Source organism: Thalassophryne amazonica, chromosome 5 (assembly GCF_902500255.1).
Source record: "Thalassophryne amazonica chromosome 5, fThaAma1.1, whole genome shotgun sequence".
NCBI lineage: Eukaryota > Metazoa > Chordata > Actinopteri > Batrachoidiformes > Batrachoididae > Thalassophryne > Thalassophryne amazonica.
In genome coordinates this window covers 80,670,125-80,685,232 of record NC_047107.1, presented here as the reverse complement: position 1 = coordinate 80,685,232, position 15,108 = coordinate 80,670,125, and the positions used below count along the sequence as shown (strand labels likewise).

Sequence of the window (15,108 nt, the reverse complement as noted above, 5' to 3'; positions counted from 1 at the left end):
GACCTCTGCACCTGGGGGGGGGGGGGTCCAGGGCTCTTTTCTTAGATTTAGTTGTTTCCCGGTTCCTCTCCAGCCTCGGCGTGCCTCTGACCGTTCGCCATTGGCATTGCTGAGGTGTTGGGCAGTGGGGATATACTCCAGTCGGAGCGGTGGGGCCGATCAGTGCCGTACGCCTTTTCCGCTGCCCACCCATCCCGGTAGGCTGGAGTATAGTCGGGGGGTCGACACCGGCCGTCTTGCCGGTTTTCCCCTGCCCTTGAGGGTGGAGCTGGGTTGCGTTTTTCCTATTGGCTTCTCCGGCTTATTAGTCCTGTGCCGATTGCCATGACATGTTTCCCGACGGACCTGGAGGGTCTTTCGGGGTGCTGGGGAGGTCAATGGGGCTTTCTGTAGTTTTTGTTTGCTCCTGGGGTGGTTTTTGGAAATCCCTGGGGGTTTGGGGTTTTTGTTTCCTCCTGTTTCCCCCCGGAGTTTGATGGGACGGTCCTCTGGGGTGGAGGTTGACTGTGGGGCTGACCGGCCGTGTTGGGCTGGGGTGGGGTTCCTGGGTTGTGGGGGTGTCTCCTGGGGTTTGATGGGACGGTCCTCTGGGGGACGTTAAGGCTCCCGTGTATGCCTGGGGATTCCTGGATGGCTCCTGCCATGGTCGTTGCTCCTGGGGTTGACGATGAGGTCCCCTGGGAGAAGTTGGGCTCCACATGTTAGGGGAGGGCGTTGTTTGTTTTTTCCTTTGACCTGTGTTCTAGTGTGTTGGGGGGTTTTTGTTGGGGTCTTTGGGTTTGTGTGTTTTTTGTTCCTCCCCAGGGTTTGATGGGACGGTCCTCTGGGGGGGGTGTTGGGTTGGGTATTGTGTTTTTCTTTTGTGTTTACCCCGGTGTGCTTCCCTGGGGAATGTTTGTGGTACTCTCTGGGGGGATGCTGGGGGCCTTTTTTTTTGTTTTGTTTTTGTGTTTGGGGTTGTTTCGGGATGTTTTTTTTGTTTTGATGCCGGCCAGCCTTTCTACTGCATCTCCCGGCTCTGCTGCCTGTTGTGATCTCTGCCCTCCTCCTGCTTTGGCCTTTGATGTGTGGAGTGGTTTTTGGGTCTGGTTTGTGCGGTCGCCGGGAGGCTTCCCGTTGACGGGGGGGTACTGTTGTGTGTTGGGGGGGGTTTGGCTGGACAAGGTTGGGTTGTTTTGTGTTTATTTTCCTTCCCAGGTGATTTGTGGCTGTTCTCTGAGGAAGATGTGCTGCAGAAGAGTCTCTCTCCTCTGTTACGATGATTGGCTGCACCTGTTGCATTCTCGTGTGGCTCTCTATCAGGACAATCCACGACACCTGTGATGTTCACGTGCAGATCTGAGGACTTCCAGCTGGTACCAATGTAGTGATGAAGAACTACATTTAAACCAGCAGTGAGTTGGATAAGATTGCCGGAGAATACGACCTTGTGACGACCGTGTGGGGACGCTGAGGGCCGTTTCAGAGTCTGACATCGTGCCTGTGAAGGAGGACGAGGGTGAGAGGCAAACGTTGTCAGCACACGACAGAGGTGAATCTTCTGAAAAGTTTATCCGTGAATGTAAATTGGCGTTTATACGCAGCTATAAGTAATTATTGGTGAAAATTGTTTGGTGTGCTCCTCACGGCAGTGGCGTGCGGATTAATGATCCTCCACTAGCTGTGAGCAGCAGCCTCCTTGAACTAAGTTTGAAGCCAGACCTAAACGTGTAGCTGATAAGTTTGCCTCTAAACAATATTTCGTAGTAATAAGTGTTGAATAATCTCATCTCTGTTCCTCCTTCGCAGAGTACAGTCTGGGAAAGTCACCGGGGGGGGGTGTTGGCGGAACTCCTGAGTCCTGACTCTGACTGTTGAGACGCTGAGAGAGCGCGCCGCCTTTTCACCTCACCAGAACTTGAATTATTTAGTATTTCATGTATAGCACAAAGGGAGAAAAATAAAGGTGTTTTCTTTTTGGAACTGCTTCCATGCTGGGTTCAGTCAGATACTGGACCGCTCCTCAATCCGCGTCTTATCCATAACACTGAGTGTTTCTTTCTCTTTTTGCTCTGTATGCACCACTCTGCATTTAATCATTAGTGATTGATCTCTGCTCTCTTCCACAGCATGTCTTTTTCCTGATTCGCACCCCTCAGCCCCAACCAGTCCCAGCAGAAGACTGCCCCTCCCTGACCCTGGTTCTGCTGGAGGTTTCTTCCTGTTAAAAGGGAGTTTTTCCTTCCCACTGTCGCCAAGTGCTTGCTCACAGGGTGTCGTTTTGACCGTTGGGGTTTTTCTGTAATTATTGTATGGCTTTTGCCTTACAATATAAAGCGCCTTGGGGCAACTGTTTGTTGTGATTTGGCGCTATATAAATAAAATTGATTTGATTTGATTTGATAGGTGTAATGTGTTCCTGCTTACATACTCTCATCAGAGTTCTAGCTTCACTGTTTTGAATGTATTGGAGCCTTTGAAGGTTTTTTTCCACAGATCCCAAACAGCAGGGAGTTACAGTAGTGGAGCAATCCTGATAGTTACATACTCTTTGTTTGAGCACGTGAGATTGTCATCAGAGGCTCTCTGTCTGCTCTGTCTGCTTTCACTGATCACTGTGCGTAATGGCGCAGGGTGCATTAGAGCCCAATAGTATGTACTAATTGGAGCACCCAGGGGGCTATTCAAATGGGCCAACTAGTAACATATCACTCTTGAAAACGATCTTTGGTGTTTCACGTGAGGTAAATCTACCCTACAATTGGATTTTGGAAAACCATGTGACGGTGAACTAATTCTGATTGGACACTCACATTGCGCACGTCATCACACAGCTTCTATGAGGAGTACAAAGATGGCCGATGGCTGGCTCGAAAGTCCGCGGAGTTAACTTTTCAGCAAAAAAGTAAGTTTCTATTTCATTTCTATCATTTTCTATCAGTTTCTATCATTAAAAAGTTATTTATAATTTAGTAAAGCTTAGTTAATGACTTTCAACAGGTGATGAGACAGCCAAAATGTCAGTATCTGTCAAATGTGATCCAAAGCAACAGTAATCGCCTCAGAACTCTTTTGAACTCTGTTAATTTAGTTGTTAACCCACGCACATCTGTTGTGGCTGATGCCTCAGTCAGTACTTGTGAGGACTTTCTTCATTTCTTCACTGAAAAAGTTGACAGAATAAGAAAACTTGCCAGCAACAGTGTCAGTGCTGACCAAGCTGTTGTTCCAGTTCCTCCTGCTGTGTTTGAGCGAATTGAACTTCTTTTTGTTTCTTTTTCTTCTTCTTTTGGTGCAGCAATTGAAACCTACAAACTGCCCTTTTAATACTGTCCCGACTAAATTATTGATAATTGTTTTTAATGTTCTGGGGCCCTTTTTAGTGTGTTTTATAAATTCTTGCCTCACCATTGGATCTGTACTGGTTGTTTTTAAACATGATGTGGTTCGTTCACTACTAAAAAGCCACAGCTTGATCCTTCTATATTATCGCAATTTAGACCTGTTTCTCACTTGCACTTTCTGTCCAAGGTTTTAGGAAAAGTTGTTTTTATACAGTTGCAATCGTTTTTAAGGTGCGTTTACACATAACCAAGACGCGTTACGAATGTCATTTTTCTGTCATTCGTGACACATTCCTGACATTCTTAATGTGACTTAACGCATCTGAATAGGTTTCTTAATAGTGCGTGATATTCTTGATATTCGTGGAGCATGTTTTTGCCTGTCAAAAAATCTTCCACGAATGTCACACACCACCCTCATTTCGTCTCACGTCGTGGAGGTCACAACTGAGCGTATTGATCCGTCTTGATGAGTAGCGATCCTTAATAGAACGTGACAACGTTCGTAGTGGTTCCTGTGATGGTTCTTGGAGCCCAAACTGTCACGCGTTATTACGAAGTGACACGGAAACTGTCAAGTTTTGACACGACTTGTAACGTGGCGTCACATTTCACTGCGTGCCACGACAAATCAGTTTTCTGTCACGTGCGCACAATTAAACTCGGCTCCAAATGTCGGTCCACAGTTCCTGCTGAAGCTCCTCAGGATGCTCCTGCAGGTGTTCCACCTGAGCGGGAGAACGAGTCTGAACCAGAGGAGCGAGAGGAGACTCGTGCTGCCAGACATCTCTGCACCTCCTCCAGTCCGGCGGAGGAATAGAATAGAATAGAATAGAATAGAATAGAATAGAATAGAATAGAATAGAATAATTCTTTATTGTCCACCGATGTGGAAAATTGTCTTTGGCTCACCAGCACAAAAAAGACAAAAAAAACAGTCATAAAACATTCATACAAACACACGAATAAAACAAAAATAAGATACATAAAATACATGGAAGTAAAAGAAGAAATAGAATAAGACCTAGTAAGATAAATAAAACGTACAGTAAGATCTAATAACATCAAATAAAAAGAGGCGTGCGCACAATTAAACCCTGCTGCATCGCATTCAGTTTGATTGCTGACACCAAGTCGGCTAAAAGTCAAATTTCAGTGCTCTTCAGGGCGCTCCTGCAGGTGTTCCACCTGCTGCATGTGTCTGATGTTTGGGAAAATGCGCCAGACGAGAGCCGCATGAAGCCACACATTTGGCTCTGTCCGTCTCCTCCTCCTCCTCTCTGCGCCACTCCATGGCACAGAGCCCAACTACGCATGCAGTCACAAAGTTCTTCTGATAAACTGAAGCGATCTGAATTCGGTTGGATGAATATGGGTGTGTGTGTGGAGACAATTCACCTCGTTCACAACGTGACAGAACTTAACGATGCTCTGTTACGCGCAATAGCGCGCGATAGCGCGTAACAACGCGGAACACTATTCTTGATCGTGCGTAATGGTTCCTGATAATTCTCCGGCAACATGTGCCATTAATCGTAACGTGTGGTAACAGGTTGCAGCAGTTCCTGAGGACACCTGACGCCTCTGCCCCGAATAATCACATTCGTGATCAGCGGCCAAGAATGTATACTTCGTGGCATTCGTGACTTGTCGTCGTTATGTGTAAACGCAGCATTAGAAAATAATATTCTCTAAAAAGTTTCAATCAGGCTTGGGAATCCGTCACAGCACTGAATCGACTCTTTTAAAAGTTCATAATGACATTGTACTGTCAGTAGACACTAAGCGCCCTGTGGTTTTAGTGCTGCTGGACCTGACAGCTGCCTTCAGTACAGCTGACCACTCAGTCCTCCTGTCCCGTTTAAAAAAACATGATGGACTCGATACTACTGTTCTGAAGTGGTTCACATCATATCTTTCTGATCGACATTTTTCTGTAATGGTTGGTCACCTGTTCTCTTCAAGTGCTTCTCTTGCTTGTGGTGTTCCGCTAGGCTCAATCCTTGGCTCCACTCTCTTGCTCCCGGTACATGTTGCCACTTGGATCAATCATTGCAAGCCACAGTATGTCATTCCACAGCTATGCAGATGGCATTCAAATCTACCTCCCGTTAGAACAAACTGATGCGGTCACTGGGGGCAGGGTGGCCAGCTTTATCACAGAAATAAAGTAGTGGTTGTCTTTGAATTTCCTGCACCTAAATGAGGACAAGACTGAGTGTATTGTGTTTGGTGACTCACAGATAATGGACACTGGAGAATTGTAGGTTAAAGCCACCGTCAGAAATCTTGGGGTGATGTTTGACAGTGGTTTTAATTTCAACAAACAAATTGACTCTGTGGTCAAATCAAGCTTTTATCAACTATGGCTTTTAGCGAAGGTGAAGCCTTTTTTAAATTATGTAGATCTGGAAAAAGCCATTCATACTTTTATTAGTTCTCAGCTGGACTATTGCAGCGGGCTTTACGTTGCACCAACAGCATTTCCTGTATATTTGTTTTGTGACTTTTTCTGTAATTTGTCTGTCGCATGGCCCAAGCAGAGGGTCACCCCTTTGAGTCTGGTCTGCTTGAGGTTTCTTCCTCAGAGGGAGTTTTTCCTTACCACTGCTGCTCTGGGGGTTAGTAAGGTTAGACCTTATTTGTGTGAAGGTCCTTGAAGCAACTCTATTGTGATTTGGTGCCATATAAATGAAAATAAATTGAAAAATTGAAAATTGAAATTGCTTTACGTTGGAGTCTCCCAGTCTTCCCTCAGTCTACTTCAACTGGTTCAAAATCCTGCAGCACATCTGCTAACTTACATGCGTAGATGCAACCACATCACCCCTGTACCCAGTGCTCTATGCTCTGCATTGGCTTCCAGTTTGGGCTAGAATTGATTTTAAAATTCTTATGTTTGTTTTTAAACCTCTGAATGGTTTGGCCCCACCATACTTAGCTGAGCTGCTGACACACTGGGAACAAAACAGAGTTTTGAGATCTTCTAACCAGTGTGCACTAGAAGTTCTGAGGTCCACATACTCCCACTGGGGAGACTGGCCTTTCTCTGTGGCCACACCCAGACTGTAGAACAAGTCTGGGTACAGCCCCCCCGGCCGCCAAGATCTGCACCACCACTGATCTGGGTCTTTTTAAAATCTTCCTTTTTAGAATGGCTTTTGCATAACCAGCAGCACTCTGACATATTGGTTGGGTCTTATGTGTAAATATTTTGGATGTATTTATATTTTGGATTCATGTGTCTGTTTTAAATTTAAAATTTTAAATTTGCTTCTTGTCTTAAGTTATTCTTTATGTTTTTATCTGACTGTGAAGCACTTTGGTCACCCTCTGGGCTGTGGAAAGGGCTGTATAAATAAAATTTGATTGATTGATATGAGCGCGTGTGTCGTCGTATCGTTCCCAGTTGCATGTCCCAGTTCCTGCGTGTGTGTGTGTTTGTGTGTGTGCGCGCGTGTGTGGTTGCGATCCTCCTGGTGTGTGATTCAAACCACCTCCATATATGGTTTGAATCCGCTTTAGAAAAATTGGATCTCATGTGGTTTTTCACAGTCTAAACTGCCAGAAAATCAAGCTAGATACATTCTGGATATGCTAATAATGAGATTTTGTGTGGTAATGTGGCTTTAGACAACCCTTCCACCATGTTCAATCCATCTTGCCTCCAAACTGTTTGAGTTCAACAGGTGTGATCCTGGGTTTAACCAAATGCTTGAAATAGTCACTTTATATAAGTGTGACTTTCACAATTACCCAAGGTCATGTGACCAATAGAAAGGTGATATATGACTTGTTATTTATATTAAATCGTAACCATGGGTATATGTTTAAACAATTCCCCAAAGTAGCCACTCTATTTGAGTTTGACCTTTCACAGTCACCCAGTGTCAAAGGTCAAGTGACATGTACAAAGGTGATAAATGACTTGATATTCATTTTTAATAGTAATTAGGTGTAACTTTAATTCCCTGAAAAGGGCATTTTAAATATCATAGCAAATTTTGACCTTGGCCTGTGACCTTGACTTTTAACCAACTACACTTAAAACCAAATCGCTTTGTCCTTGGCTGACCCTCAGTCATTTCACCATGTTTAGTGCAAATCCAAAAAGCAACCCCCACCCTAACCAAAAAAGCAAAACAAAATGAACTTCTTTTGTTATTATGTTCACAAACACATACGAACAGACACACACAGTATCAAAGTATCTCTGTAATAACACATTAAAAACCTCAGAAAAACACATCACTCAAACGTTTTTAGTGCTTTGTCATGCATGTCATATTTATTTTTCAAATGTTGAGCCACACATCAACAGAAACGACATCAGATATACAAATCCTCCCAAAGAACACACAAACGATGAATAACGGGGAAAACTTATTTGTATATTTCAGACAGTTTAATAAAAATATATATATTTAAATAAATATTGCGTGACCAAACTGAATATGAACTGAATAAAAAAGAAAATATTTGGCAAAAAAATACAATACATTTACTACTTTGCTAAATGATGAAAGTGGATGTTATCATTGAACTAGTGTATATACAGGGGTGGGCGCTTTTCTTGATGTGTGTGAACAATCTCATTCCACTGTGCAGAAATTATCTAGGTGATTGTCTTTAGGCTCAGGGAGTTCGTTGTGCTGCAGTAGTCGGTACTGAAAGGACACACGGTTGATGTAGGTTCCACTGGACACCAGCCTCACCACCGAGTTATCACAACCAATTTTCATCTGAGCTGAAGAGCCACAGGGAAGAAAAAAAAAAATTAATCTGGAAGCACAAAGAAGTGTAGGTTTGTATGAACTCATGCAACATCCCAGACTAACAACCTGGACCAGCAATTCCCAAAGTGTGGGCTTTGGCCTCATGGTGGGCTGTCAGACATCATTAAAAATAAGACAGTAAAACTGGCTTTAGTTTTCAATTTTGCAAAAAGTTTGAAATTACACTGTAATATCCCATAATATTTATTTTTCACATATGCTGGCAAATAGAAAGCCAGAAAAAAATAGGATAGGTTCCCGAACCTATCTACCAAAGATAGGTTCAGCTTGGGACTCCGACGAGGGCGGTCGCATCTCCTCCACTCTCCCTTATCTCTCTGCTTTTAACCTTCAAGTCCCTACTTCACCAGACTGTGAATTCCTCAAAAACTATATTGGATTCTGGATCTATTGGACTACTATTGGATTAACCATGGAATTGATCAGCTGGTCTCTGAATGCTATTGACACCATTTTTTCTACAAGAAGGTCAGGACCGGGGGATCCTGCCTGCCCATATGGAACGTATCCTGCGGGCTATGTCCTCGACTCCTGGAGTTCCTGGCGTGTTGCATGCTTGGCGCCTTTCTCCGTTGAGGATGTCAAGGATTTATTCATTTTTGGTCTTATGGTAGCAGGGCTGGTACTTTTTGGCTTATGTGCTGCCCTGATCTACAGGAAAATTGACAAGACGGCGGCATCAAGAACCACGGGCCCTCGCTTGTCTGTCATGATTAATGAGGTTGGCAAGGCAGTGCATTCTCAGACTGCGTTAGAGAGAAAACTGACCCACCTTTCGTCAAAAAAGTGACAGCTGCCAATCAAAATCGGCCACGTCACTAAGCCCCGCCCCCTCTATGACGTCATAGCCAATCAGAATCGATGACGTCACTATGTCCCGCCCCTAAGCCCCTCCCCTAGTCCCGCCTCCAAGCCCCGCCCCTTATGACGTCACAGCCAATCATAATCGATGACGTCATTATGCCCCGCCCCTAAGCCCCGCCCCTGATCCCGCCTCCGAGCCCCCGCCCCTTATGACGTCACATCCAATCAGAGTCGATGACGTCAGTATGCCCCGCCCCTAAGCCCCGCCCCCAGCTCCTCCCCTAGTTCCGCCCCTGGCTCCTCCCCTAGCCCCACCCCCAAGCTCCTCCCCTAACCCCGGCCAAGCACCGCCTCCAAGCCATACCTCCCCTCCCACCCAGGGTCTAATATTTTAATGTCATTTTATTTCATGAATTAAAGAACGATTAAAAATACCTAGATCTTTTTAATGTATTAAAGAATTAACTAATTCTGAAATAATTAAACATAAATCACTGTCTATTATTTAATGACCCTTTAATATCTTTAATTCTTAAATTATTACGTTTCCTTTTCTGTTTTTTAATTCGTAAATTAAAGAAGGGGAACAAATACCCGTCTCTCTCGGCTGTAAGTCTTTGCAGCAAGACGGTCAAATACCCACGCATAGAGCCGCTCGCGGAAACATGACCCTGTGTGTGTGTGTGTGTGTGTGTGTGTGTGTGTGTGTGTGTGTGTGTGTGTGTGTGTGTGTGTGTGTGTGTGTGTGTGTGTGTGTGTGTGTGTGTGTGTGTGTGTGTGTGTGGCGGGACACCCGCTGAGCGGAGATGCTGCCCCGAGGTGATGAACCCGAAGAACAATAAACAATGCTCCTTATCACTCACGCCAGATGATGTTTTCTTTTAAGATATTAGCCGATCGATCATGGGGCGCGGGACACCCGCTGAGCGGAGATGCTGCCCCGAGCCCGAACAATAAACAATGCTCCTTATCACTTACGTCCCTGGGAACGAGTCAGCGAGCATTTCCACTACGACCGGTGAAGAGTGAAGATGCCTGGACCCCCAGCTATGGGTATAAAATAGAATAAATTTGCGGAAAAAATCCTGGAAAACCATGTTGTTTAATTAAGTTTTCTTGTCTTCGAGCAGAGTGCGAAAACCGCATCAGCTTTCAGGGTAAGTGATTTAAGTAATCTGTTTTGATAGAAATGAGTGTTTTTAAATGATGCACGCCGTCTGAAACTGTTTTTTTTTTTTTTTTTTTTAGACAAAACCACGCAGACGGTCCAGAGCGCGTTCGGACCCGTCCTCGGTAATATATTTGAAATAGTACAGAATATCCGCTTGCGAGGGTGATGCTTTGTATTCATTTATTTATGTTAATTCTAGAAATCAAGTCAGAGCCCCCTGAAGAAGTTCGAAGGCTGGAAGCCCCGACTTCACCACGCAGATGTAAGTACAGCGATCGAGATTAAATCACGATTAAAACTCTGGAATAACCCGATTTTTTCTGTCACAGCCCATGGAGAAGCGGGTCAGTGGGAGAGACCCGTAAAACGATCCGCGGATGTACACGGTAAGGAGTCGGAGTTTATGTATTTATTTATTTTAAATATTTAATAACTAACGATTTTCTCTTTTTTCAGCACGCGGTGGAGGGAGACCGTCTATTTTCCACAGAGACGCAAGGCTCGAAGATATTCTGAGCTGGGATTAACCTCATCACGCAACTTTCTTGAAAATGTGTAGTCTGTTTTTATTTTTTTATTTTTCTCTTATTCCGATGGAACGGGAGAATTCATTTTGAAGAGGTATATTAACTGAATTTCTTGAGGTAGATTCTTCCTGCTACAGATTTTAAAAGATGGAAGGAGAGAATTCACATCGGGAAAATAACTTCGGACGTGTATTGGATTTAAACGCTTCAATAATCGACTCAGCGGGGAGCGCTCCTGGAGCAGATGGCCCATTACCCGAGGCGTTAAATTCGCCGCCTCAAAATAACATCGAGTCCGGAGAGAGACTTTTAAGCCGTGTTCGTTTAACACCGTTAAATGAGGCTCTTAACAATTTAGCGGCTGAACGAGAATCGGAAGAAATTAACCCCTACATCATTTCTGCGATTAACGCTATAAATTCGACGGTCCAGTCTGATACTGAAGAGCCCCATGACCCCCCGCACACCTCACCTCCAGACGAGTCCGGTCCCGCGGCGTTGAACCAGGTACGTCTGACTCCGTTAAATAACGCCGTAAACCTCCTCGCGTGTGAAGTTAATCCTCACGTCCAATCCGCGGTGGATGAATTAAATCAAACGCCTAACGACGCTCGCGCTTTTTCACCTTTAAGAAGTCCCTCCCCGCGCAATGCGCGCGGAGAAGAGATTTTAAACAGAGCTCGTTTAACCCCGATAAACGCGGCGATCTCTGTTTTGATGGAAGACGGAGATGATGCACGACCGGGACCCAGCCGACACTCTCCCATGACGGGTGGTGGGGCTGCTAACGTCATCAGGAGACCTGCTTTTAACAATATCGAAATCAGGCTGCCTCTCAATTTCCAGCGCGCCGACGAAATTCCCGACTACGCGGAATTTTACCGTAACGTCGTTGGGGCTCTTCATAACTCGGTCGAAAAGGCTTTAACACACGCCAGGGCCGGGGACTTTATCCAAATGGAGATTCGTGGGGACTCAGTCTACAACGAGGCCGCTTTGATCAGCTCATATAACGACGCTGGCGATGTGACGGGCTTCCAAAATCTGTTAGAACGATTGATACAATCAAATTCCAACGTTTTAGCCGACGAGTCTCTGGAATTAGTGGTTCAAGTCATCCGCAACCAGAACGGCGCGGGGAAGCGCAGAATAGATGACCTCCTCCATCACGAGGTTCTGAGGAAAAAATCCAAATGCCTTAATATCGTGTATAATCCTGACAACAGTTTATGTTTCGCGATAAACCTCGTTCAGTTATTGAATCCTCATTTGAGTACGCACGAGGCGGAGCAGCGCGGACTGGCGTTACAAAATAGCGTCGGATTAACGGAAGCTACGCCGGTATCTTTAGAGCAGGTGGGAAAATTTGAAAACGCTCTGGGTTGTAAAATTGTGGTGTTTTTCAGAGCCGAAGGGGAGAGAAAGCTGACAAAATTCCAGACAGGAATACCGGCGCAGCAGAAAACTCTTTTCGTTTTTCTGTTTAATAATCATTTTTACGGAATCATCGATTTAAAGAGATTTTTGGGAGTGAAATATGTATGTAAGTTTTGCTTTGAGGGGTACAATAACCACGCCTCCCATAATTGTCCGTCATATTGTAAAATTTGTGAATCCACGCAGTGTTATGAGAAAAATAACCCTGTATTCTGCAGCGAATGTAACAAGGAGTGTCGCTCTCCCACCTGTTACAGCCTGCATAAACAGCCGAAGTATCGTCCTTCCGCCGGTAAGTTCGTTAATGTGTGTGATAACAGAAAAAAATGCTCTCGATGTAAACGTGAGTATTACATAGCGTTTTCTAAAAACAGCGCTCCGCACGTGTGTAAGCAGAAGAGGTGTCATATATGCGGCGAGGCTCTCCAGGAGCCGAGCGAGGGTCACCTCTGCTATATGACCCCGCTCAAAGCTGAAGAGACGCATTCAGAGAAATATGTTTTTTATGATTTTGAAACGTATGTCGATAATAACGGGGAACACGTACCGTTTTACGTCAGCGCTGTAACAAAGACGGGTGATTTTTGGAGCGCATGGGGGACAGACTGCGTAGCCCGCTTCTTTAAACATTTTAGAACGAGAAAATTCAAAGAATACGTGTTCATCGCTCACAACTCAAAAGGTTTTGACGGCTATTTGCTTCTAAAGTATTTAGTCCAGCAGGGCGTAACCCCCGCTGTGATTATGACCGGGAGTAAACTATTACTCATGACAGACGCCGCCTTTAAACAGAAATATATAGATTCGTTATCTTTCCTTACAATGCGCTTATCTCAGATGCCTAAAGCCCTGGGGATCCGGCTGAAAGACGAAATCATCCGCAAAGGTTACTTTCCGCACCTGTTCAGTTCAGAAAAAAATCTGAACTATGTCGGTCCGTACCCTGACTCAGCGGCTTACGGGGTCGCAAATATGTCAGAGGGAGAAAGAGAGGAATTTAACGCGTGGTACGTGCGGAAAAAAAACGCAATTTTCGATTTTAAAGCCGAGGCCGTTATGTATTGTGATAACGACACAAAAATCTTGGCTGCAGCCTGCTCCAAATTTATGTCTGAATTCATCGCTGAAACACTCGTGGATCCTTTTACCTGCGTTACAATCGCCTCGGCGTGTATGAAAGTCTTCCAAACTAACTTTCTTGCTCCAAAAACGCTGGCGATCCCCTCCGCCGACAATTATAGAACGAGGCATAAAAAATATTCGGACGTGGCCGTGCAATGGTTAGAATGGGTTGCTGAGACACAAAACATTATCATCGATCATGCTCTAAACAGGGGCGAGAAAAAAATAGGAGGTTATTATGTTGATGGGTATGCTCAGATTGACGGCCGGATAAAAGTGTGGGAGTTTCTCGGATGTTTTTACCACGGGTGTGCAAGGTGTTTTACACAGCATGAAATAAACCCTCTCACAAACACCTCATTTGGAGAGCTCCACGCAGCGTGTCAGAAAAAAATAGCCTTTCTGCGGGCTATGCCGGGCGTCACCCTCAACGTAATTTGGGAGCATCAATGGCTTGAAATGAGGCTGAGGGATGAGAGCGTTCGGTGTTTCCTCGCCCACAGGGGGTTACCGCCGCCCCTCGAACCTCGCGACGCTTTATACGGCGGTCGGACTTGCGCGGCCCGTCTGAGGTACACGGCTGAGCAAGATGAGACGGTCTATTACGTCGACGTGACCTCGCTGTATCCTTACGTTAACGTAAATTTCACATATCCCACGGGGCATCCGGAAATTATAGAGAGAAATTTCAGAGACCCCAGGACTTATTTCGGGCTCATCAAAGCCATCGTGTACCCGCCCCAGGGGCTAAAATTCCCCGTCCTCCCACACAGAACTCCTCACGGTAAACTGGTGTTTACTCTGTGTCGCACCTGCGCTGATGAAAATAATCAAGCTGCAGCGTGCACACACAGTCAGCAGCAGAGAGCTCTGTCTGGGACTTGGACGACCCCGGAATTCCACAAAGCTCTGGATACAGGCTATGCTGTAGCTAAGATTTTTGAAGTCTGGCATTTTGAGGAAAAAAGTGATAAAATCTTTGAGGGGTACATAAACACCTTCTTAAAACACAAGCAGGAAGCCTCTGGTTTCCCTCCCGAATTTGATAAAGACTCCGAGAGCAGAGAAAAATACATCACGGACTACTGGCTGAATCAGAAGATTCGTTTAGACCCAGAAAAAATCAGTCACAATCCGGCAAAACGTCAGATGGCTAAGATCTGCCTCAACTCCTTCTGGGGGAAATTCGCCCAGAGGGCAAATCTGACGCAGACCGCGCTCGTTAAAAATGCTGACGATCTGTTCAGGTATCTGTTTTCTGAAGAGTACGAGGTCACATATCTAACATTCCTCAGCAGTCAGGCGGCTATGGTTCAATGGAGGTACGGCCCGCGGCACGTCAGCCGACCGGGTAAAACCGTCAATATTTTCATCGCGGCGTTTACAACGGCGTACGCGCGTTTGACCTTGTACGGTTTTATGGAGGCTGTGGCAAATCCTGACAGGATTCTGTATTATGATACCGATAGCCTGATTTACGTTTGTAGGCGGGGTGAAACCCCGCTGCCTACCGGTAATTATCTGGGGCAGCTCACCGACGAGTTGAACGGCGACGTCATCACAGAGTTTGCAGCGGCGGGACCTAAAAGTTACACATATAAAACCGCACGAGGTAAAACGGTCATGCGTGTGAAGGGGATCACTCAAACCCACGAAAGCTGTCAGAAAATAAACTTTGACAGCGTCAAAGATCTGGTCGAGGGTTATATAAAAGATCCCGCCCTCGCTGCATCTATCATAACGCCGCAGCAGGGAATTAAACGTCATAAAAGCAGTTTCAGTTTGACAAACGTGTCATTTCAAAAATCCTTCAGGGTGGTGTATGACAAGCGGCGTCTTTTAAAGGACGGGGAAACCGAACCGTTCGGATTTTGAAACATGTCTCACTCTGGAAATACGGTGGAGATTGACCCCAGACTTCAGCTCCC

General features: G+C 45.3%; 1 protein-coding gene across 1 annotated transcript in view; it reads right to left on the bottom strand.

Annotated features, from left to right (window-relative positions):
• Positions 1-7,583: 7,583 nt before the first annotated feature.
• The window catches only part of LOC117510792 (corticotropin-releasing factor-binding protein-like), a 40,173-nt gene continuing 32,648 nt past the window's right edge, over positions 7,584-15,108 (bottom strand). Inside the window, exon 7 of the mRNA XM_034170658.1 lies at positions 7,584-8,070. Within this exon, the coding sequence (XP_034026549.1) occupies positions 7,916-8,070 (155 nt within the window). The 3' untranslated portion in view covers positions 7,584-7,915. The remainder of the gene's footprint in view (positions 8,071-15,108) is intronic.